At 42.7% G+C, this 26,828-nt stretch overlaps 1 protein-coding gene across 1 annotated transcript in view; it reads left to right on the top strand.

Annotated features, from left to right (window-relative positions):
* Positions 1-26,828, top strand: part of pou6f2 (POU class 6 homeobox 2) — a 473,829-nt gene that overhangs the window by 197,815 nt on the left and 249,186 nt on the right. Inside the window, exon 3 of the mRNA XM_033019974.1 lies at positions 26,128-26,219. Within this exon, the coding sequence (XP_032875865.1) occupies positions 26,128-26,219 (92 nt within the window). The remainder of the gene's footprint in view (positions 1-26,127; positions 26,220-26,828) is intronic.

The raw sequence follows: 26,828 nt of genomic DNA on the forward strand, positions 1-26,828 counted from the left end.
CACAAAGACAAATCTATTAAGGATCTTCAGAGAAGAATTCTCCAACCAGAATATTGCTGAGGAGCTCTGGAAAGAGGAATCGCCACCAGAACAAAGAGGTTGCTGTTGAACTGTGTCATCTTCTTCAGCATCAATGTCAGCTGTCACACAGCAGAGTTAATAGACAATGGGTGCAGGAGTAGGCCATTTGGCCCTTCGAGCCAGCACCACCATTCAATGTGATCATGGCTGATCATCCCCAATCAGTACCCCGTTCCTGCCTTCTCCCCATATCCCCTGACTCCGCTATTTTTAAGAGCCCTATCTAGCTCTCTCTTGAAAGCATCCAGAGAACCGGCCTCCACCGCCCGCTGAGACAGAGAATTCCACAGACTCACCACTCTCTGTGAGAAAAAGTGTTTCCTCGTCTCCGTTCTAAATGGCTTACTCCTTATTCTTAAACCGTGGCCCCTGGTTCTGGACTCCCCCAGCATCGGGAACATGTTTCCTGCCTCTAGCGTGTCCAAAGGTTGAAGCTAGTTGTCAGCATTAGCTTCAACCTTTATGTCATGAACATCTTTCAGGCTGTAAAAATGGACATTAACAACCTTCACGATATTCACACTATACAGAAGCAATAGACATTATTGTCACACCAAAAATCTTTTCCAATTAACACTGTGCAAGACTTTGGCTGCAAAATGCAAGATACCATTGTAAGATACCATTGTCACTCAGTTTAGTTTATTGTCACGAGGTACAGTGAAAAGCTATTGGTGCGTGCTACCCAGTCAGCGGAGAGACAATGCATGATTACAATCAAGCCATTTACAGTGTACAGATGCATGATAAGGGAATAACTATTAGAGCAAGGTAAAGCCAGTAAAGTCTGTTCAACGATAGCCCGAGGGTCACCAATGAGGTTGATAGTAGTTCAGGACTGCTCTCTAGTCTGCACACACAATGCCTGTATGCTCTTTAACATTAGAATATTAAGCAATAACAATTCCTGAATGTTCAGAACTTACTGTATACCTGTCACATTAGCACACAGTCCTTACAGTGGTCACAACCCTATCATCTTGCTTTGGTAAAGGGTGATGACTGATCAACTGTTGACTGGACCGAAGCTTGGATCTCACTGGCTAAACCTGATGATACTGAACCACTGATGTTCAGGATTTTAAATGGCAGGGAATCTATGATTTCTGTACTGGTTGCTGTGTGTGAATGTTTGCTCCAATAGTACCCTTCACATGAATATGAGCAGTGGTGCCTGGTCTTGCTGTGGATGCCCAGAATAGACTCGATCCAGTCTTATTGATTGAGATGAGCATTATAGGACCCAGAATCAGGAGGAAAGGGCAAAAAGAAACAAGCTCACTTTCCTAATTATTTTAATGTGGCTTAATGTTTTTAATTATCGATGAGTTTGAGTATTTTAAGTTAACATTATTCAGTTTTACATTTAATATTTTTTTATTTTGAAATTATTTACTTCAGGCTTATTTGTTTTAACCATCTCTGGATTCTGGGATGTTTACAAACTATTAAATGATGTTCACAAATTTTAATAGTAGCAAAACTGAGGATTGGGCATTGTTTGGGCAATTCTGGTGGGTGTGAGTCTACTCAGGTGTCCATGTTGGAACCCAGGATGCTTTACCCCAACAATACAGGCCCCATTGCATTGGGTCGAGAGAAGATGGATATGAGGAGTGAGCAGGCAGTGATTCTGAATGGGATAGGGTAGAATGGGATAGCGAGACCCGTAAGATCTGGCCTACTCAGGAAAAGTTCTTTGCTGTATCACTGATCAGTGTCAAGGTTAGTGAGATTCCTCACTATTACGAAGGGTCTCACCCTTATGGATTTCCTTCATCCCAGTAAAACGATGAAAAAAGTGAAAGAGAAGGATCATAGTCAAGGCTCACATTTAATGCCGATTCCTAACTGGCCTTGAAAAGATATTGGTGACTGTTTAGTTTAGTTTAGTTTAGAGATACAGCGTGGGAACAGGCCCTTCGGCCCACCGGGTCCACGCCGACCAGCGATCCCCGGACATTAACACTATCCTACACCCACTAGGGAAAATTTTTACATTTACCAAGCCAATTAACCTACAAACCTGTAGTGTGGGAGGAAACCGAAGATCTTGGAGAAAACCCACGCAGGTCATGGGGAGAACGTACAAACTCCGTACAGGCAGCACCCGTAGTCGGGATCGAACCCGGGTCTCTGGCGCTGCATTTGATGTAAGGCAGCAACTCTACCGCTGTGCCACCATGACCGCCCTAAATAAATAAAATGAGTTGATGGTATTTGCTAAGTCTTTGATTCTTGGTAATATTTCACTGTTTCGTAGAGTGAAATTCACCAAGGCAAAATGTGAATTGTTGGACGAGCTGCTTTGGCAATTATCTGGCTGATGGAATTATCTTGAAACCTGCACTTATCTTGCTGAACAGTATATCTTGCTGAGTTTTCATATTTATACCATTTCTCAGCTTCTAAACGGCCCTGATTATCAACCCCAAATCACTCCTGGTACCCTAAATCATACACTGCAATATTTGTCATTGAATTTAGGTCAACAATTCTCGTGGGGAGTGAGTAATATCAATTTCGGTCGTGGGGCAAAGAATTGGGCCAATTTTGAATTCATATAAGAGTCAAGAGTAACTTTCCAGTCTGGTTTTCTCAAATCAACAAATGATTTCTCAAATCAATTGAATTGAGATCAACTCAAATCAATTAACTTTAAGTTCAAGTTTACATTTATTGTCACTGTACCAATTGGTACAGCGAGATTTGGGTTGCCATACAGCCATATAAATAAATATAAAGATCACAACATGAACATCCCCACACTGCGGAATCAACGTTTCCCACTGTGAGGGAAGGCAATAAAAATTCAATCATCTTCCTCTATGTTCACCCGTGGTCTTGATATATATTGTTATGTATCAATATATATCAGCACACCATAAGGCGTAGGACAGCAGGTTCTACCGTCCTTTGAGGTCGTTCTACCATTCAGGAAAATCAAGCCAATTAGATCTTTGAGCTCAACTCCGTTTGCGATCTAATCCCCACAACACTTAATTCCCCTGAAGAAATGACTCTTCTTCTCAGTCTTAAATAATTACTACCTTATTTTGAGATTTTGCATCTCAATTCTAGTTCAGCCAGGGGGCAATACATTTGCACAGCCTCCATCCCTGTTAACTTTCAAGAATGTTATATGCTTCGTTTTGAACATCTCATGTCTCTTAAACTCCAAACAGTTGAATCACAAAGCCTCTCAGCCCCAAAGGCCCTTTTGGTCATTTTTTAAATTTCCCAAATAAACGTTCTACTTATTGACATTCAAAGTTGTGCTCTCTAGGTTGTTGTTTTCAAAAATAAAATGGAGGAAATCTGCAACTCTTTTCTGTTTAGTTTAGCTTAGTTTAGAGATACAGTGTGGAAACGGGCCCATCAGCCCACTGAGTCTACACTGACCAGTGATCCCCGCTAATAAACACTACCCGTTATACACAAGGGACAATTTACATTTATGCCAAGCCAATTAACCTACAAGCCTGTACGTCTTTGGAGTGTGGGAGGAAACCAAAGACCTTGGAGAAAACTCACGCAGGTCATGGGGAGAACGTACAAACTCTGTACAGACAAACACCCGTAATCAGGATCGAACCCGGGTGACTGGCACTGTAAGGCAATCGCTCTACTGCTGTGCCGCCATGCCGTGTGGTCTTGGACTATGCCAGGAGTGTGTATGTATATTTCTCAACATATCCTGAGTTTAGAGTCATTTCAATCACAGCTTTCCATTTGTCTGTCAGTGGGTTTGAAATTGTTATACACTCAATATAGTTCAGAGATGGAAGGCAATGTAATGGAATGAAATTTACTAGTGTAATAGAAAGCATAAGGTGATGAAGGTGATTTTGGTTGTAGGATGGAATGAGTGTTGATGCAATTTGCAGTTTAATTCTAGGATGTAGCACACACTGTTATTAGTGTCTCTCACTATGAAGTGAATATTAACCCTATTTTAAATTCGAACAATGCAGTGCAGTGTCCATTGTTTTTAATTGAGTATTGCTTGAGTTTGTTGAGCAGACAGTTTTGTTTTTTACATTTCATTCGGAATGGTTGATCAGAAACTCTTGGCAAAAAAATCTGTTTGTACGATATCATGAAACATACTGCTCACCGTGACTGTTCCACTCCCTGCTCAATAACGCTACCTTCTTGTCAACTTCATATACATTAGTTCAACATACCTATTCAAGTTTTGTTATTGGCAATGCAAGTGTTATTAAATGTACAAAACAGTGGATTACAAATCATTACTTCATGGCAGTTTCAAAGAGAGAATCTAAGGTATTTAGCAGGAACATATTTTGTTTCACATCATTCATGTTCAATTGATTTTGTGTGCTTCTTGCAGAAGATTAGTCTGTTCCTGCAAAGTGACTACCATTTTTGCAGGTGATTTCGTTCAGCGACTGGTTAAATATAATGATAGCTTGAAAGTGATTCCAGTGGCAAAACAGATGAACAATAATAGAATAATAATAGCCAGAAACCTCTCCCAGACCTAAATGGGTGTCTCGATCTGCATGGGTAGAGAATAGCAAAGAGGACACAAAGATTCCGCAGGTGGATGCGGATAGCTGAACGGAAAAGACAAGAAATTGCCAGATGACACCTGAGTTAGCTTTGGCAGGTAAAATAAAGGAGCATTCTAAGAGATTCTACAGGTCTAATAAAGCAAATAGTTAACTGGGGAAAGAAGAGATCACCTTAAACAGAAAGGAGATAGTAATATTGGCGCAACACCTTAGTAATATGGTGTAAAGACACCAACCTCTCCCTCAACATCAGCAAGATGGAGGAGACAATCATTGACTTCAAGAAAAGGGGTGGTAAGCACCCCCATAACCGCATAAGTGGTTACAAAAGTGGCATAGTCGGGAGCTTTAAGTTCCTGCGTCTAAATATTACCAACAATTTGTCCTGGTCCAACAACATTGATGCTGCTGCCAAGAAAGCACATGGACACATTCCTTAGTGAATGTTTTTCCCCCGGCTGTCATGGATGGATCCCTCACCCATGTCTCTTCTGTGACCCAAAGAACTGCTCTCCATCCCGTTCCCTCCAGACGAAACAAGGACAGAGTTCCACTGGTCCTCACCTTTCACCCCACCAGCCTCTGCATCCAACACATCATCCTCCGACATCTCCATCACCGTGATCCCACCCCTAATCAAAACTTCCCACCTCCACCCCTTTCCACCTCCCGCAGAGACCACTTCCTCTGTAACTCCCTTGGTCACTCATCCTTTCCCACCCGAACCACCCCCTCCCCAGTTACCTTCCCCAGTAACTGCAGGAGATGTAACACCTGTCCTTATACTAACTCCCTCGACTCCAGCAGGGACACCGACTGTCCTTTCAGATGAGACATCAAATTTGAGATCTCTGGTACGGACAATTTTCTTCATCATGTCATCCAATACATGGTCATATTGCACCTTCACTATCAGTTGTCTTGGTGGGGCGTCTGCCCATGGGCGGCGTCTAAGTGCTCTATGTGCTCAACCTAGTAAAGGTTTTTGATCCAGATTTAAGACTTTTTGCAATAAAACTGCAGCGAATTCGTGAGGGTCTCGGTTCCCCTCTCTTCCTTCTTGGACGCCAACAATCCTTAAATTCTGACGTCTCTGACGTCCTTCCAAGTCAATACATTTTTCAGTTATTTTACTCAGTAAGTCTGATAAACGTTTATTCTCTTTGAGAAGCTGTTTTGTAGTTTCAGCACATGTCGCCGCAATTTTCTCTAATTCAGTTATTGCTATATTTTGTTGATCCAATGTCTTATTGATGGGATCCAACGTATCGTTAAAGCTGGATTCCATCAAGGTGATTTTAGTATTTACCTCTTCAATCTGTTGATCAAGATTTTCTTCCATTGGTTTCTTCCATACTTCCAATAATTCGTGAACAGAGGCAGTGATTTCTTCTTTAATTTCTTCTTTAAAAGATTGAAGTTCTTTAAAGTTCAGTTTTTCATTGACATTTTTCAGTTGCTAGTTTATATTTACGATTTCTTGAGATAGAAAACTCTGAAGATCTTCTATTTCTGTTTTTTTGGACTTTGGTTTCTTTGACACATCTTCTTGGGACGACGTTGTAACTGAGCCCAAGGCTTCAGTCGAGCCTACTTCTTCCGCCGGTTGCCTGGGCTTAACGGCCCGTTTTGTCTTGGGGGGGTTACATAGTAAATACTAAAATCACCTTGATGGAATCCAGCTTTAATGATAGGTTGATGCCTGATGACGTCACTCACTCGTTGCAGGCAGCCGGTGCGATAACAGCAGGTAAGTCCCGTTCTTTTTCCCCATTTTTAGCGATTTTTGCGTGGAGCTAGCTGGCGCTGGTCTCTAGCCCTCCATAGCGCCACCGGAAGTCGGATTTGGTGATCTTAATGCTGTTGAATGGTCCCAGCTTTTGAGGTAGTCGGTGTCTCCTTTGTTGGAGAGGGTAATTGTCAGGAACCTTTATGGCACAAAACATCACTTGCCTCTTGCCAGCCCATGACTGAATGCTGTCTAGATCTTGATACATTGAGGTTCAGGCTGCTTCATTTACTGTGGAGTTGAATTATAATGGCATTGAACATTGACATTGACTTTATGATGGAAGGACTGTTAATGACCATGTGACGGTGGGAAAGATGGTCATTGATGAAGCAGTTGAAAATGGTTTGGCTAAGGACATTGCACTGAGGAACACACGCCATAATGTCCTCGCACTGGGATGATGGACCTCCCACAGCCTTCTTCCTTTCTGCAAGACATTTCGCCAACCATTGGAGATTTCTTCCTTGATGCCCTTTGATTTCAGTTTTACCAGATGCCACACTTCATCCAATGCAGGCTTGACACGTTAATACACATGCTACCTAATGCAGACTGACTCAGGTAACTATGTCTTTCAGGACTTGCCCAGTTTGGTCTATATTATTTCCATCATGGCACTCTTGGTGATGGCTATTGAAGTACCACACACAGAATGTATTCAGTTTCTTTGCTAACCTGTGTTTTTGCCAAGTGTTGTTCAACATGGAGAATTGCTGGAGGAGCATTTATCAAGGTGGTAGGTGGTATCCTGATGGTAGGTTCCTTGTCTAAGTTTGGTCTGATACCAGATGATTTCACAGAGCTTGGAGCAAAGAACAGCTCTCTTGAGCCTGAATACCACTGTGCTATACCACCTCAGGTGAATCTGACCTCCCTGCAGGACAGCATGTACACAAGGGATGTAATGGAGAAATCTGGCACATTGCCTGTGAAACATAATTTTAAGTACAATCATATTAGGTCTCCTAATTTAGTCAGCAGCTGCAAATGTTTGTCAGATGGACTTGGCAAAGTTGACTAGTTTGGAACAACTTTGCCGTGTCAGCATTGAAGCTTGAGTTGTTGCCAGGTGATCTACCTGGTTCAATTCTTTATCTGTTTTAATGTAGCAGTAGTGGTCAATTGACTTCTTGCATACACTTCATAGTGCACTTAAGAGTCAAGAAGATGAATTAGGGCAGGATTCATATGAAAGCCAGACCGAGTAAGGATGGCAGATTTCTACCTACCCTGAAGAGTATTATAGAGCCTGATGTGTTTTTACAATAATCCATGAATTTTGAGTGTTAATCATCATTGTCTAATAGTTATTTATCTAAATACCAAGATTGGTGGGATTTGAATTTGGGTTTCTGCATGTTAGTGCAAGCCTCTGGATTACAGGTCCGTACCAACACCAGATCCTATTTTTGGAATACAAATTGGTTGTACAGTAAAACATCTCTGCTTTGAGAAAATGTTCACTTGTGTGAGGACTAAGATCTATTTCTTTTTCCACTTGGCTGGCTGGGAGCAGTATCTTTGTGGGGAGATTTACTCATCCATTATAAAGCAACTTGACTGCAGGAAACCTGTCTCAGAGAAGTTTCAGAAAGAAGATATTATGGAGTTAGGGTAATGATGAGAGTGCATGGAAAAAATATCAGAAAATAAGGAAAATCTTAATATGTTCCATGTCTACATGGAATGTATTACGTAAGTACATGAAGGAAATGAAGATTAGATAGATGGGTTCTATTGAAGACCAACTTGGCAGAAGGAACTAGATGAAGAAGATATGTCAGAGTTATGAATGAACATGCATCTGTCTCATAAAGAGATGAATTAAGCATGGAACCTCAGAAGGAAGAATGTGAAATCTTGTAATTTGCAAGTTTAAACATATATATAAAGACATAATCAGCATTCTGGTGAAGATAGACGCAAAATGCTGGAGTAACTCAGCGGGACAGGCAGCATCTCTGGAGATAAGGAATAGGTGACGTTTCGGGTCAAGAAGGGTCTTGAGCTAAAACGTCACCTATTTCTTCTATCCAGAGATGCTGCCTGTTCCGCGAAGTTACTGCATCTGCAGTTCCTTCCTGCAGCATCTGCAGTTCCTTCCTACACACATCACCTTTCTAAATAGAGGTGTTTACAGAACACAATATTGGGGATAAACACAAAATACTGGAGTAACGCAGCGGGATAGGCAGCATCTTTGGAGAGAAGGAATGGGTGATGTTTCCGGTTGAGACCCTTCTTCAGACTGAGAGTCAGGGGAGAGGGAGATGCAGAGATATGGAAGGGTGAGGTGTGAAAACGAGAGAACAAGGGGAACGAAGACCAAGGTAAATATAGAATAGATCTTTGTTAGCTGGGGGAAGGTGAAAAACGCTGCATACAAAATTCAATCAGGAAGACAATCAGACTGGTCGGAGAACTATGATGGGAGAGGGATGGAAAGAGAGAGAGAAAGCAAGAGTTGCTTAATCAGTCAGACGATCAGTCTGACTGTCCGCCCGATTGGATTTTATCTCTGTATGCATCGTTGTTCCCTTGAATCTCTGTTTGAAGAAGACTCACGAGCCGAAACGTCGTCCATTCCTTCTACCCAGAGATGCCGCCTATCCTGATGAGTTTCTCCAGCATTTTGTGTCTATCTTTGGTGTAAACCAGCATCTGCAGTTCCCTCCTACACAATACTAGGGACCATGTTTTTTAAGGTAGACAAAAGTGCTGGAGAAACTCAGCGGGTGCGGCAGCATCTATGGAGCGAAGGAAATAGGCAACGTTTCGGGCCAAAACCTTTCTTCAGACTGATGTTGGGTGGGGGGGAGAGGGAAGAAGAAAGGAAGAGGAGGAGCCAGAGGGCTGAGGGAGAGCTGACAAGGGGAGGAGACAATAAGGTCTACAACAAATAATCCTCCGCAATTTCCGCCACCTCCAACGTGACCCCACCACTCGCCACATCTTCCCATCTCCCCCCATGTCTGCCTTCCGCAAAGACCGCTCCCTCCGCAACTCCCTTGTCAATTCTTCCATTCCCTCCCGTACCACCCCCTCCCCGGGCACTTTCCGTTGCAACCGCAAGAAATGCAACACCTGTCCCTTCACCTCCCCCCTCGACTCCATTCAAGGACCCAAGCAGTCGTTCCAGGTGCGACAAAGGTTCACCTGTATCTCCTCCAACCTCATCTACTGCATCCGCTACTCTAGATGTCAGCTGATTTACATCGGTGAGACTATGCGGAGGTTGGGCGATCATTTCGCCGAACACCTCCGCTCAGTCCGCAATAACCTACCTGAACTCCCGGTGGCTCAGCACTTCAACTCCCCCTCCCATTCCCAATCCGACCTCTCTGTCCTGGGTCTCCTCCATTGCCAGAGTGAGTAACACCAGAAACGAGGAACAGCACCTCATATTCCGCCTGGGTTGCTTGCGTCCGGTTGGCATGAATTCCATTGGCGACTACCTACGTAAACCGGCGACAGGTACCGGCGACTGAACTGTCTTACCTTGTCGCGGGTGGATGTAGGTTGTCGTAGGTGTGGTCGTAGGTGGACGTCCTAATGGGTCGCTGGTTGTCGGTAGCTTGCCGTAGCTGGACGTTGACTAGGTGGTAGGTTGTTGTAGACATTGTCATAGGGGGGTCCAGTCACCGGTTTTTCGGTGACGTGCAACGACTATGACAGTTGTCGGCAGTCACCGATTAAATCGCCTAAATGGGACAGGCCCATTAATCTGCCGTTTCACTTTCAGATGTGCTTCACCTCTTCACCATTCGGGACTATTTTCAGCTTTCATTTTCAAATCTCCGATATTCCCAGTTCCACTTTTTATCAGCATAGTTTATTTTACAGTCATCTTTCTGTGAAATCTCCCATGTGGAATCTATTCTTAAACTGCGAGTTTAACCTTACTCTGGCCTTGTGAACATTTTAGAGCAGAGAAATATAACCTGAAAGATGTCATCTTTTTACCACTTTCAAGGGAATGTTTCTGGTCGCCTGTGATGCACTTTTTATACAGGTTAACTTGTTTATAAATGGAACTCATCCTTGCAAGATATATGATCAATTATTTAGGAATTAGTTGTGTATTTAATGTATTTCATTTGAGTTGCCTCGCCTTTGATTTGTATTTAAAACATTGGCTGTAAACCTTTATATACAAGATCGACACAAAAAGCTGGAGTAACTCAACGGGTCAGACAGCATCTCTGGAGAAAAGGAATAGGTGGCGTTTCGGGCTGAGACCCTTCTTCAGACCAGAAACGTCACCTATTCCTTGTCTCCAGAGATGCTGTCTGACCCTCTGAGCTATTCCAGCTTTTTGTGTCTATCTCCGGTTTAAATCAGCATTCCTTCCTATACCTTCATGCATACTTTGAAAGAGTAATTTTCACAGAAATCTCCTCCTAATATTTTATTTACAATTTTTTCAGAAAAGAAATAGGAAGTAAAGCCAACTATGAAAGAGATTTAGTGTTAAGCAGCTACAGCATTGCAGAATATGGGATACCTTTTATGGGTTAGTGCTTCAGCTGCAGAGCTTTGTGCATGATGGCACAAAGCAAGAAATCAGGTTTAGTGGTCAGTGTTTGCCCTGTATAGTTTTCTGCCCAGCTACTATGCAAAAATAATTTTTAAAAAGGTCTTAAATAAATCATAAAATGATTTAATATGCTGGACCCAGTGAAAGTATTTCCTTTAGTGGAATCCAGAGCAAGCATGATTTTAATGTTAGAGATAAACAGTCGGGAAGCACATTTACACACACAGAGGAAGGTAGAGGATAATTGAAAGTCTCCCTCCCACTACAATGTAAGTCATGGATAAGTGCATTTTTTTAAATTACTAATGGACTTCAGATACATTTCATCCCTTTTGGGACTAAATACCAGAAAAGGCTCAACATATACAAATCTACTGATCACTGTCTTCAATATACTTGAAATTAGAACTCCAATGAAAGTGTGTGATATGAAGATGCAGAAGGGAAGATAACTGACCCAAATCAATTTAATTGGTTGTTGTGTCTGCAAATTGTTCAGTCAGAAGAAGAAATGGAATATCTGAAGACATGTTTAAAAATAGAAAAGAACACAAAGGAGATCTTGCTCAGTGGCGCAGTGGTAGAGTTGCTGCCTTACAGTGCTTTACACAGTGCCTTACACAGGTTCGATCCTGACTATGGGTACTGTCCGTATGGAGTTTGCACGTTCTCCCCGTGGCCGCGTGGGTTTTCTCTGGCTGTTTCCCACATTCCTCCAATTTTCTCCCACATTCCAGAGATGTGTAGGTCTGTAGTTTAATTAGCTTTTGTAAGTAGCCCCTAAAGTGTAAGATATAACAGTGGGATAACATAGAACTAGTGTACGAGTTGCCGCACCCTCTGAGCTTCTCCAGCATTTTTATCTACTAGTGTACCAGTGATCGCTGGTCGGTGCGGATTTGGTGGGCTAAAGGGCTTGTTTCCATGCTGTATCTCTAAACTAAACTAAATTTGTGCCTTTTCATTTTATGCTAAGCTAAAAGCTATTTGTATAAATCTTATCTGCAAATTGCAAAGGGCCACCCTGCATCTAGAAGGGATAACTTCATTCAAAGGCGCTCTTTGTTGTGATGTCCGTTGAGGAGACTGCATTTTGGAGCTGCTCGTTCTGTGGAGCATTATATTTTCTCAATATTGAACTCAAAACATTTTAAAATGGCTGCTTTAATCGTGATTGTTCTGTTCCAGCTCCATGTGGAGACGATAGGACATCAAGGATTGTCTACTGTAACATAAGAGAAAGTGAAGAAGGGTGTTGGTCATGAGTGATATAATCAATACATTTACCTCCACCTGTACAATGAGAAAGGCATTAGTTTCAGTTTAGTTTATTGTCACGTGTACCGAGGTACAGTGAAAAGCTTTTGTTGCATGCTATCCAGTCAGCAGAAAGACAATACATGATTACAATCGAGCCATTTACGGTGTAAAGATACATGATAAGGGAATAATGTTTAGTGCAAGGTAAAGCCAGCAAAATCCGATCAAGGATAGTCTGAGGGTCACCAATGAGGTAGATAGTAGTTCAGGACTGCTCTCTGGTTGTGGTAGGATAATTCATTTGCCTGATAACAGCTGGGAAGGAACTGTCCCTGAATCTGGAGGTGTGCATTTTCACATTTCTATACTTTTGCCTGATGGGAGAGGGGAGAAGAGGGAGAGGCCAGGTTGCGACTCGTCCTTGATTATGCTACTAGCCTTGCCGAGGCAGCGTGAGGTATAAATTGTGTCAATGGAAGGGAGTTTGTTTTGTGTGATGGTCTGGGCAGCGTCAACAATTTGCTGCATTTGTTGCGGTCTTGGATGAAGCTGTTCCCAAACCAAGCTGTGATGCATCCTGATAAAATGCTTTCTATGGTGCACCTGTAGTAGTTGGTGAGAGTTGTAATAATCTCACCTGAACCTGTACATATCTTGTTATTACGGATGGCCGATAAATATCACGCGTTGAAGTTTTCTACAGAACATCACACACATTGCACATGAGGAAAGGAATTCATCTCCTCTTTGAGAGCTTTTGGCAGCATGAGAATGCAGAGCAGCCTAGAAAATAAGCTTCTTGGAACATGGTTCCAAGGATTCCACTTGTGAAACTAGAGATTCTTATCCAAAAAAATACTTGTATCGAACATGCGGATGATATGTGACCAATGCAAATATATCATAAGGCACCTGGAAAGTACACCAATATATCATGAAGCATCTCAGATTTATCCCAAAACATAAATTTGACCTGTCTCCTAACTTGCTGTGACATTAATGTGAGAGGACTCCAAGATTACAATGACAGCTCCAATATAACAAATGAGTGAGCACCTGGAAAGGGTGAAAGCACTTTCAAGTGAGGAATGTGTGACTTGGAATCCACTCTGCAAATTTTATAGTCTTGTCTTTCTGGGTGGTTAATTTTAGGTGATGGATTATTTCTAGATTGTGAAGGACATAATAGAAAACAATAAGCAGGCTTCTGGGGAGAGCAGAGGTATTCTGAAGGAATCTCTGCCAAGCTCCACGGAGTCCTCCTTACATGGACATAATTCAATATGGTGAGTGCAGGTAAATATGATCGAGGTTTAAGTAGAGTTAGTTTATGTGGAATCATTAAGTGCTGATCTCCCAACGACACCCATCACTCAAGGTAGAATGAACATAGAAATAAATTGAATCTCCCTGTGACACGATTTCAACGTGACCATCTCTTTGTTAGCAGACAAAAATGCTGGAGAAACTCGGCGGGTGAGGCAGCATCTATGGAGCAAAGGAATTCCTTCGCTCCATTGATGCTGCCTCACCCGCTGAGTTTCTCCAACATTTTTGTCTACCTTCGATTTTCCAGCATCTGCAGTTCCTTCTTAAACATCTCTTTGTTATCCCTCTTTTAGTGCAGGGGGGAGAAAGATGGATGTAAAAAAAGCACATGAAGTTCTGGACTTAGATGGATCAACTTCCAACTCCCCCATCTTATCATCTATGGTACCTGGGTACACAAATTCATACATTTAGTTAAAATACTATGTGTTTTAATAAAATGGTTTGTGTCTGCAGACTGAATGTGGGATGCAAGGGACTTTTGATAGACAAAGTAGAATGGCTTTATATGCAACACGTTAAATTAATTATATTGACTAAATGAAGTTAAGGGTGGCAGGATAGATGGTATGTTGTAACTTAGTGTGCCGGAACCAATGAAATTCATTGTGAACCCAGCAATCATGCGTTTTTATAGCTTGATGAATCCTGGTTCAATATCCATGAGCTGGAGTCTGTGATTCATGCATAGTAATGAATCAAGGAGGGAAAACCTATTTGGATACTTTATTCCTGGAGAAAGGTCCACATTGGTCAAATGAAGAGGTAGGTTTCAGTGTCTCTCCTGCCACTTTTTTTCCAAGTCTTGCTCCCCAAGCAGCTGGGACACTTCAAGCTGTCGTTGGAGTTAGTTATGCACAGGTTGTTTTCAAAGACATTCTCGGGATTGCCGTGTTGACTTGGAGTATTTGATAATGCAAAAAAGATTACAATTGAGCTTGGAAAGAAGAGAATCTCCTACAACAGGGACCCACCACTTCAATGTATGCTTTCTTATACAGATTAATTTCTAAGCCACATTTTTTTTTCAGAACAAAGGGAGCAAATGGAACCAAGCACACCCACCCTTTTTTGCAGTTAACAATCTCAACAAAAACCTTTTCACTGTAATCCCTCCCAATAGTTCACACCAGGATCCATTGATGCCATTGCTTCATTTGGCTTTCCTGACACCTTAATCCATAAATCTATTAGCCCTCAACTTTCCTCCTTCACATAACCAGTAGTGTGGAATGCATTTCCTCGCACTTAAATCTTTCAACAGAATGAACAACTGGAACATTTTTAGTTATCCCCTTCGTTAGTTGAGATTCTTTCTAACATGTTAATAAATAAGCTGGAAATTAACTTTTAAAGTATCATTTGACTGTTATTTTCTCCAATGTACTGCTTTTGCAAATAAAAATGCTGAATTCTATGACGTAAGCCTACTTTAGTTCCATATCCTTTGATTAACAGAAAATAATGTCAGAATTATAATTGATCAAGCATTAGCTGTTATTTGTAATGGGGAATTCCAAATTACTATCATGTCTTGGTTGTCCAAGGCAAGTAAATTCCTGTTAGAGTGAATGGCAAGGCAGGTGACCATAAGGAAGCTCGGATGACGAGGGAAATTGAGGCTCTGGTCAAGAGTAAGGAGACGTGGGTCAGGTATAAGCAGCTGGGAGCAAGTGGAAACATGGAGGAGTTTTGGGAACTGAGGAGCAAGCTAAAACAGGAACTCAGGAGGGCAAAAAGGGGACAGGAGATAGTCCTGACAGATAACATTAAGGATAATCCCAAGAGATTTTATAAGTACATAAATGAAAAAAGGGTAACCAGAGAGAGAAAATGAGACCCCTCAGGAATTAAAGTGGTCAATTCTATGCAGTCAAAGGAGATGGGCAAGGTCCTTAATGGATATTTATCCCCTGTTTATACTGTGGAACATGGGGACTGGGGAACTTGGGGCAGTCAATGGAAGTATCTTGCGAGCACTACAGTATTACGGTCAATGAGGTGTTGAAAGTCCTGATGCTTATAAAAGTAGACTAACCCTCCGGGCCTGATCAGATAAATCCGAGGACATTGTTCGAAGCTAGAGAGGAAATTGCAGGACCCCTGGCTGAGATTTATGAGCCATCATTTAATACAGGTGCAGTGTCGGAAGACTGGAGAGTGGCAAATGTTGTGACTCTGTTCAAGAAGGGTTGCAGGGAAAAGTCTGGGAACTATAGGCCTGTGAGAATAACATCTGTGGTCAGAAATCTACCAGAGAGTATTCTGAGGGATAAGGTATATATGAATTTAGGTGGACAAGGGCTGATTGGGAATAGTTAGCATGGTTTTGTACGTGGGAGGTCATGTGTCATAAATCTGTTTGAGTTTTTTGAAGATGTGAACAAAAGGCTGATGAGACAGCTGTAGACGTTGCAAATGTGGAATTCAGCAAGATATTCGACAAGGTTCCGCATGGAAGGCTCTGGAAGGTTAGATCACATGGGATCCAAGGAAAAAAAGCTGAATGGATTGAAAATTGTCTTCATGGTAAATGTAGAGGGTGATGGTGGAAGATTGTTTTTCAGACTGGAGGCCTGTGCCCAGTGGTGTGCCTCAGGGTTCGGTGCTGGGCCAATTTCATCTATATCAATAATTTGGAAGCGAATGTACATGGCATGGTTAGCATGTTTCTGGATAACACTAAAGTGGCTGGTATTGTCAATAGTTAAGATAGTTGTCAAAAATTGCAGCAGGATTTTGATCGGTTGGCCAGGTCGGCTGAGGAATGGTTGGAATTTAATACAGTGAAATGTGAGATGTTGCATTTTGCGAAGAATAACATGGGCTTCTTCTTCAGTCGTATGTCTTTTAGACCTGCAGCTCCGTTGAGGCGAGCCAGGCCAACGTGTCATCGTTCAGATCAATCAGACCTCGTTCACCATTCGGTGGCCGGTGTTTGGGGCAACTGGTGACTATGTGCTCCACTGTCTGTGCTGTCCATGATGCCTCACCTCTTCATTGCTACTCCATAGCGTCCGATGCCTGTCCTCAAGCGGTTGAGGGTTGTCCACTGCTTTCGGGGCAGTTCTTGGCCAGGGACGTCCATGGGGTCATTGATGTAATGGTGTAGCCTAGATGGTTCCACTGACTTCCACTGGTCTCTCCATCTTGTCTTGACCCAGGCGGCCTTAGAAGCGTCAGCCGGTGTTGTGCGGAGCAGCTCTTGGGCTTGCGTGGCAAAGGGGTGCCGTGACTGGAGGAATAACATGGGCAATACCTACACATTGAGTGGTAGGGCTCTGGGGAGTGTTGTTGAGCAGAGGAATCTTGGAGTGTAGGTATGGAAGTCCTTGAAAATAGCTTCACATGTAGATATGGGGGTCAGAAAGGCATTTGGTACATTGGGCTTCATCAGTCAGAGTATTGAGTGTGTTACAGTTATATAAGACATTGAGGAGGCCACATATAGAGTATTGCTTTCAGTTTTGGTTACCATGTTATAGGAAAGATGTTGTCAAGCTGAAAACGGTGCAGAGAAGATTTACGAGGGTGTTGCCAGGATTCGAGGGCCTGAGCTATAGGCAGAGGTTTAGATGAGTAGGACTTTATTCCTTGGAGTGCAGGGGGGTGAGGGGTGATCTTCTAGAGGAGTACAGTCATGAGATGAATAGAACAGGTAAACAAACAGTCTTTTGCCCAGAGTAGGGGATTTCAGAACCAGAGGACATAGGGTTAAGATGAGAGGGGAAAGATTTAATAGGAACCTGACAGGTAACTTTTTTACACAAAGGGTGGTGAATGTATGGAATGAAGTGTCAGAAGAGTTAGTTGCGGCGGTATGGAACAAACTGTCAGAAGAGCTAATTGCGGCAGGTACTATCGCAACGTTTAAGATATATTTAGACAGGTACATGGATGGGATAGGTTTAGAGCGATATGGGCCAAATGCAGACAGATGGGACTAGTGTAGATTGGGCATGATGGTCTGTGTGGGCATGTTGGGCCAAGGAGCTGTTTCCACGCTGTTTGACTCTAGTGTTTCCTAGGTTTACTCCAGAAAAGTATTTTTCGACCATGCCTCCTGATCCTGCAGTGATTAATTGCATGACCATTTACCTATCTATCAGTTCAATCGTTTGATTGATTGATCTTCTAAATTACAAGGAGTTTTACTCCAGGATTTCAGGATTCAGGCTCATTAGTTGTGTGGAAAGAGTATTGACTTTCAATCTTCTGCCAGAGCCAGTGGCAATATTGGATGTACAGAAATCCATGCCACCAAAAAGAAGGACTATAATCATTGTTTTCATCCCCATCACAAACATGGCTCCATTGTCTGATTATCATCCGCAGAAAGTGCACAGAGATGAGCCAGAACTGACACAGATGAATTTTCATCCATAAATCTCCACATCATCACTTAAGCTGTCTATTTCCTTCTCTGTCATGTCAACCATTCAGCCTTATCTTACTTCATATGCTGTTTAAAACATGCATCCTTTTCTTACACCCTAGACTTCATCACTCCTCACTGGCATCCTATATTATTTTTAAATTATTAATGGGATGTGAGTGTGCCTGGTAAGGGCAGTATTAAGGGCCTGTCCCACTTACGCGACCTTTTCGGTGACTGTGGCACCCATCATAGGATGCCGAATATTTTCAACATGTTGAAAATTCAGCGGCGACCAGAAAGACGCTATAGCGGCCGATATTTATATCGTTCGAGCTGGTACTGGCCTTCTTGGCCGCAGGCTTCTGAGCGGCAGCAGCCGCCTTGGTCAGCGTGGGGGCAGCTTTCATCTGTGCAATTGTTGTGGCAGGATTTAGGGGTGCCTCTTCATCACTACTGTCTGAGCTGTCGTCTGACAAGTCACTGATTTCCATTTTACTCACTCCTGCGGCTGGTTTCTTCTTGGTCACGCCTGCTTTTCCATTCTGAACTTTGGGAGGCGGTACAGTACTGTACGAATCTTGTTGTGCTTTGGTTTTCGCAGGAGACTCATCATCTGAACTGTCAGACTCTTCACTGCTTGAACTTTCATCTTCCATTCTGGCAACTTGTTGCATCGCACCTCCAGCTACTAAGCTCGTAAGTTGTTGCATAATTTCAGATAACCACTCCTCTGCCATACCCATGAAACCATTGAATATCTTCAACCTGTCTTCTTCCCATTGGGTGTGTCTTCTGCGTTCTTCCCGAGACGGCTGTGAACACAGCAGTACTTCTTGTTTCTTGCTAACCTCCTGGCAGAGGTTCAATAGTTGGCTCATATTAGATTTCACCTTGATCACGTTCTTTTCTAATTCCATTAGTTTCTTCTGTTTCTCAATTAATCTGATAACCTGTTTCCATAATTCGTTTCTCTCTTTCTTGGTTTCTTTCAAGCAGGCAGCTTGTGAATTATCTGTACCTTCTTGATATAAGTTTTCTGTAGCTAGCGATGGACTCATTAATTTGCTCCCATATTGAGTTTTCCTCTTTCTTAGTTCCTTTAAGTTGTCTAATTGGTCTTTCATCACCACCTCGTGGTTCATCTGGCGTGGCCCTTTCTTCATCTTCTGGATCTATAATTTTAAAGAGGTCTTGGCTGTTCGCCAAGTCTTTAAATTAAATGCACAGAGTGTTCTCTGAGTTCTGCTCCAACTTTTTGTAAATATCAAGTTGTTATTTTGAAAACAATTTCCTTAAAACCATAACATACTGATAATGTAGGGGACATCTCTCCAACATCCATGGGCTAAAACATGACGATAATTCAAATGGAATGCATGTTTATCAAAAGATTCAAAACAATCCAAGGTCGGTCTGGCTGGAATCTCCACAAAGACAGGAAAAAACACTTTCTGGCTCTGCTTACAGAAGTCGTTTAATATAAAGCTTTGCAGCTTCAAATTCAAAGAATAATAATTGATTTTTACCCACAATTCTGTGCTATGTCTTCAGATAAGTCTCGATGCTGTCGATAGACCTCAAGGCCATCTCTGGCCGAGATCTATTTTCTTCAGTTCCTTGGCTGGAACCAGACTTCTGGCCAAAACCTCTCCGAGAATCTTAGCCAAAGCTTCTGTCCCAATCTCTGGTACTGGTATTTACCGCCCCTGCCGGAGGTTCCCTTCGACTTAACATAGTGGCCGATTTTGATATCGTTCGAGAAATTAACCCTCTAGCTGCTAAATGGACAGCATGGTTAAGGGGAATATCATCGATACGCATGCGAGCTCACCCACAGAGATCATCAGAGCTTCTTCACAGATAAGTCTTCCGAAACAGTCTTTTGATTAATGTTCTTTATTGTTGATGAAAAACACCCAGATACATCCAAACTTCTCTCAACTCGTTACTACAATCTTCATCGAACTCCAGCTTATTGCTTTTAACATTAGAAAACTCCTCATGTGTCCGTTACACTTCACATGGTCGAAGGGTGAATCTTCTCCATGCTGCTCCAAACTAAAACTAAAAACTAAGCTTCTGCGCAAGATACATAGCCCCAAACACCCCCAAAAATACATCATAAATCCCACCCACAATATAACGGGCAATCTAAGATTTAAAGGCACATGCCAGCATCAATGACATGCAAAACAAGCCAAATGGCCACTACAGACACTACGACTCTTTGGGTGACTAGGAGACCTCTCACGACCGTACAGTCGACCCCCTGGCGACATGCCCCCTTGTGACAACCGCGACATGTCGCCAGGGGTCACCTGTATGGTCATGAAAGGTCTCCTAGTCACCCAAAAGTTTTGAACATTTCAAAATCCAGCGGTGACCAGAAAGACACTTCAACTCTTTGGGCGACTGAGGAGACTACTCACGTACATACAGACGACACCCCGGCGAGTATGTGGCGACAGCCTAGTCGCCTGTAGTCACCTAAAAAATCGCCTAAGTGGGACAGGCCCATTAGTTTAATTTCGTCTAGTTTGAATTGAATTGAATACTTTCTCGTCACATGTGAGAAGTCACAGTGAAATAGTCGCCCATAAAGGGAGCTTACAAAGTTACAAATTCCACCCCTGCCCCACACCAGTTTCCCCGTTGTTCTTCCGCCCCTCACGGCAGTCCCCCCACGCTGGGTCCTCTTTTCTTCCCTCCCTCCCTCAGCAGCGGCGTCCTCACTTCCACATGTCCGGCCTCTTCTGTCGGTCAGTGCCATCATCAACCGCCGCACCGACCTCTCCACTGTCGCTGCTGTGTCCACTCCGCATGCTTCCCAGGCACCGACTCAAGCCCCAGCCGTGTTTTTGTCACATGTACCAAGATACTCTGAAAAGCTTTTGTTACGCGCTAACCAGTCAGAGGAAAGACTATACATGAGTACTATCGAGCCATCCACAGTGTACAGATGATAAAGGGAATAACGTTTATTGCAACAGATAACGTTTAATGCAAGAATAACACTTAGTGCAAGAATTTCCCCACATCCTTATCAACTTGAGAGTTATGGTGGAGAATGTTTTGTTGCCTAGCCTTACTGATTATTACTTATGGGTCAGAAAATCAAGGATGGACACAAAATGCTGGAGTAACTCAGTGAGACAAGCAGCATCTCCGGATAGAAGGAATGGGTGATGTTTCGGGTCGAGAACCTTCTTCAGACTTCAGAAGACGGGCCTCGACCCAAAACGTGACCCATTCCTTCTATCCAGAGATGCTAACTGTCCCGTTGAGTTACTCCAGCATTTTGTGTCTATCTCCAGTGTAGACCAGCATCTGCAGTTCCTTCTGACACAGGAAGTCAAGGATCCAGTTACAGAGGGTGGTGCTGAGTCCTAGATTCAGGAATTTGCCGATGAGTTTGGTTTAATGATGGTTTTGAGGGCGGACTGTAGCCAATAAATAGGTGTCTGATGTAGGTGTCCTTGCAATCCAGGCATTCCAGGGATGAATGTCGGACCAGGGAAATGCCACCTGTCATGGACATTTTGCATTGGTAGGCAAATTGAATATTCAGTCCATTCCAGATGATATCCTGTTCCATTAAATAAAATAATTCCTCTTCATCCTTCTGGTTTTACTAATTATCTTATGTTGTGTTCTGGAGACTGATAGTCCAGACACTGGAAGCAATCTCATTTATAACCCCTCATAATATTTCTGTTATTTTTTTATAATCTTCCCAGCTTTAAGAAGCACATCCCAGTCACAGTGGTCTCCAAATCACTTTCTAGTGAATATCTTCTGCACCTTCTTCAAGGACTAGATATTCCTACAAAATTGCTGTTGATGGAATTATGAAAGGGAATTTATGTTTAACTAATCTATTCGAGATCTTTGATGTTGTGACCAGCAGGATAGATAATTGGGAACAGGGGAAGGGGGATGTGATAAATGTAGCTATCAGAGGGCTATCGGTAAGGTCCTATATAGGAGGTCGGTTGCGAAGGTTCGAGCACATAGAATTGGGAATTGGGATTCTAACTGGCATAGATTGAGACAAAAAATAATAAATGGGAATAAACAGGTCTTTCTCAGGTTAACCTGCTTTGACTGTTAGGATACTGCAGGAATTGATTCCTGTGTCATAGTTTTGAACCATTTTTCACAGCAATTTGGCTGAAGGAACCAAATCCTATTTTCAGATGTCAAGCAAATGGAATCTAATATGGAAAAATGTGTAGTCCTCCACACTGATGTGCAAAGGGGCTTGAATGTCGTCATGCCGGGTGGTACAGTTTGGGGTGGCACAGTGGCATGGCGGTAGAGTTGCTGCCTTATAGCGCCAGAGACCCGAGTTCGATCCTGACTATGGGTACTATCTGTATGGAATTTGGACGTCCTCATGTGTAGGATAATGCTAGTTTACGGGTTGATCGCTGATCGGCGTGGACTCGGTAGTACGTAGGGTCTGTTTCCACGCGGTATCTCTAAAGTCTAAGGTAAAGTCACTTAAAACAGTTAAGAAGACAAATGGGATGTAATTTTTTGTGACAGGATTTGAGTACAAGAAGAAACATATTTCAGCAATTATATGGTGAGTCCACACCTAGGGTGCATGTTAGTCTAGGTCTCCTAACACTTTGTAGAGGGTATGCAGCAACTATTCACTCCACTGATTCTTGGAATGGCCGTCAGCCAGAAAAGCAAAGAGGGAGCAGACTATACTCCATGGATTAGAGGAATTATCTCATTGAATTTTACAAAATCCACTCAGCAGAAAGACAATACATGATTGCAATCGAGCCATTTACAGTGTTTAGATACATGATAAGGGAATACCGTTCAGTGCAAGGTAAAGCCAGCAAAGTCTGATCAAGGATAGTCCGAGGGTCACCAGAGAGGTAGTGCTGAACTTATTCCCTTATTATGTATCTATACGCGGTAAATGGCTTGATTGTAATCATGTACTGTCTTTCTGTTGACTGGATAGCACGCAACAAAAGCTTTGCACTGTACCTCAGTACACGTGACAATAAACTAAAATGAACTGACTGATAAAATCCTGCCAAGGAATGATGGAGTAAAAGCAGGGGGAATATTCACTCTGGCTGGGGCATCTTAGAATAAAGTCAGCCATTTCAGGCAGAAAGTAAATTGCTCCACACAGCGCTCAGTGAATATTTGGAATTCTCTACCCTGGAGGGATGTAGAGCCCCAACCACTGAGTTCATTCAGATAGCGATCAATAGATTTATGTACATTAAGGGAATCAAGGGACAAGACACAGCACAGGAAAATAGAGCTGAGGAAGATTTTGATAAATAACAGACTAAATTTGAAGGAAGATTGCTGACTCATGCGCCAAGTTCTTATGTTGTTATACATATACTTAAAAAGTCCTGAAACTGCATTTTTTCCACAACATAATTCATTTTACAAAGGATCACAGATCCAAGATGAGTGGTACAGTAGAGCAGTTGGTAGAGCTGCTGCCTTACAGTGCGAGCGACCTGGATTTGACCCTGACCTCGGGTGCTATCTGTGTGGAAATTGCGTATTCACCCTGTAACCGCGTGGGTTTTCACGAAATGCTCTGGTTACCTCCCACCTCCCAAAGACTTGCGGGTTTGTAGGTTAATTGGCCTCGGTAAAATTGCCCCAAGTGCTTAGGGAATGGATGAAAAAGTGGGATAATATAGAACTAATATGAGTGGGTAATCAGTGGTGGGCGTGGAGTCAGTGCCTGAAAGTGGCATCACAGGTAGATAGTGGTCAAGAAGGCCATCTACCTGTGATGCCACTAACAGGGATATATGTACCCGTACTCCTGGATCCATCTGCTCTACAACCCTTCCCAGGGTTCTTACATTCACTTACATCAAAGCACATCAGTAGGGATATTGAGTATAGAGGTTGTGACGATATTTTGTAGTTGTACAAGACATTGAAGAGGTCACACTTGGAGTACTAAGTCCAGTTTTGGCCACTCTGCTGCAGGAAGGATGTCATTCATTAAGATGGAAAGAGTGCAGAGAAGATTTACGAGGATGTTGCCAGGAATTGAGGGGCTGAGCTACTGGGCAGACCAGGACTTTCTTTCTTGGAGTGCAGGAGGCTGAGGGGTGATCTTGCAGAAGCATATAAAATCATGAGGGGAATAGATAGGGTGAATGCACGGAATCTTTTACCAGCGTAGGAGAATCAAAAACAAATTCTTGCTATTGAGGGAGTGCAGCAAGGTTTACAAGGTTAATTCCTGGGATGGCAGGACTGTCATATGCTGAGAGAATGGAGCTGCTGGGCTTGTACACTCTGGAGTTTAGAAGGATGAGATGGGATCTTATTGAAACATATAAGATTATTAAGGGTTTGGACATGCTAGAGGCAGGAAACATGTTCCAGGTGTTGGGGGAGTCCAGAACCAGGGGCCACAGTTTAAGAATAAGGGGTAAGCCATTTAGAACGGAGACGAGGAAACACTTTTTCTCAGAGGGAGTTGTGAGTCTGGAATTCGCTGCCTCTTGAAGCAGGGTGCAAGGCCACCAAATTCAAGTGCAGTTTCATACCATTTCAAGCAGGGTGCAAGGCAACCGAATTCAGGTGCAGTTTCCTACCTCTTCAAGCAGGGTGCAAGGCTACCAAATTCAAGTGCAGTTTCATACCTTTTCAAGCAGGGTGCACGGCCACCAAATTCAATTGCAGTTTCATACCATTTCATGCAGAGTGCAAGGCCACCACATTCAAATGCAGTTTCATACCATTTCAAGGAGGGTGAAACCACCATAAAACCACACAACACACCACACTCAGAGTTCAGTAGACATTCAGTGTGTTCAGTTGATTCACAGCTCAGACAGTCGTGACCTCTCCCTCCCCCATCTTGCAGAGTCTGAGCCACACCCACACTTCCGGGTTTTATAATTCCTCCCCCCTCCCACCGGAAGGGGCGGGGCCTTCATGGCGTGATTGACAGGAGAGAGATTCTCAACAACACTAATAACACTTTTATTTTTCATTGATGGGAATAATTCTCTCCACCTGATGAGCGGAGGGGGACTGAGTAAGATGGCCAAAAATCACAGCCGTAAGTGGTAGCGTTTTATCTAAAATCAATATACAGTGCAAACAAAAAGTTGTCAAGTAGCCACCACCAACAGCCATTTGCAGTGCTTCACTTCAAACCAACCACCACCAACAACAGCCATTTGCAGTGCCTCACTTCAAATCAACCACCACCAACAGCCATTTGCAGTGCCTCACTTCAAACTAACCACCACCAACAGCCGTTTGCAGTGCTTCATTTCAAACCAACCACATTTTCATTTTCAAACCACATTAAGGGCACTCAAGGTCAGTAAAACCACACTCACAGTTTAGTAGAGATGTGTTCAGTATTATTCACAGCTCAGACTGAGAGACGTGATCCTCTCGCAACGCCATCTTGCAGAGACGGACTGAGGCACTCAACACTTCCGGGTTTTATAGTCACTCCGGAAGGGGCGTGGCCTTCAGGAGAGAGAATCTCAACATTTTCTAAACACTAATAACTCTTTTATTTTTCATTGATGGGAAAAATCCTCTTGTCCTGCACAGCGGAGGGGGACTCTGAGTAAGATGGCCAAAAATCACAGCCATAAGTGGCAGCGTTTTTTCTAAAATCAATATACAGAACAACAGGAAGTGGTCAAGTTCAGACTTTTAGTAATATAGATTTGGACAGGTGCGTTCGAGAAAAGGTTTTTAGGGATTATGGGTCAAACACAGGCAAATAGGACAAGCTTGGATAGGCATCTTGGTTGGTATGGAAGAGTTTGTCCAACTAATCTGTTTTTGTGCTGTATTACTCAATAACCAGAGGACAGACACAAATGACTGGGCAAAAGATACCGGGAAGTTTTGAGAAAAAAAAGTACTTAGATAGAGTTTAATATTTTGGCCTATTAGAATGAATCAATTAGTGTGTGCAAAAGGTAGTATGTAGGTACTAGAAGGAGAGTAATTTGCAGAGGCATAGGGAATGACTATGGAATTAGGCAAAGTGGATTGCCCTGCAAGAACCCAATGGGCCAAATGATTCCCATCAGTGTCGTAACAATTCTCTGACTGTCGCAAACCATCTGAATGGCTGTCTTTCAATTGAACTAAGTTGTGAGGAGATGCAACGTCATAAATACAAATATGTTTGAATATTTAACGGGGGTTTCTGTTTGTGTTGCAGGGGCAAGAGGAAGCACTACACATTCGGAACCTGGCACACCTGACCAACACCAGCCTAGCCAAACACACCCTTCATTCACAGTTGGGGCACAGGTGGGTACATTACAACTTTATATTAAAGCCAGATCCCAGTGAGCAGTGCTGAAATACTATCTACCTCATTGGTGACTCTCGGACTATCCTTGATTGGGCATTACTAGCTTTACCTTGCACTGAACGTCATTCCCTTATCATGCATCTACACACTGTAACTGGCTCGATTGTAATCATGTATTGTCTTTCCGCTGACTGGATAGCATGCAAAAAAAGCTTTTCACTGTACCTCGGTACATGTGACAATAAACTAAAGTAAACTTGTTTCCAAACGTATGTAAGTGTGAATCAATTTTTATTCAAATTCTATCAAATTGTTATATGTGTGCCTTTCATGACAATTTGTGCATTAAGTTAAACAAGATAATATTTCTCTAAATTAATTTTCATTGTCATGTGTGAAACAATGATTCAGGTTTGTAGCTGCAGTCATTGGCAACTGAGACTCCATCTATTTATATAGGACCTTCTTAGTCTCAGAGTGAGTATGTCAAAATATGTGTGAGCTACAAAATAGTTTTTTCTTAGCTATTTGCAAATCTATCCAATTCAATCATAGCAGTTCTTCCTGCCTTCTTATCTCTGAACATCCCATTTCGCATTGGTGAC

This window comes from Amblyraja radiata, chromosome 4 (genome assembly GCF_010909765.2).
Source record: "Amblyraja radiata isolate CabotCenter1 chromosome 4, sAmbRad1.1.pri, whole genome shotgun sequence".
In the NCBI taxonomy this organism is placed as follows: Eukaryota; Metazoa; Chordata; class Chondrichthyes; order Rajiformes; family Rajidae; genus Amblyraja; species Amblyraja radiata.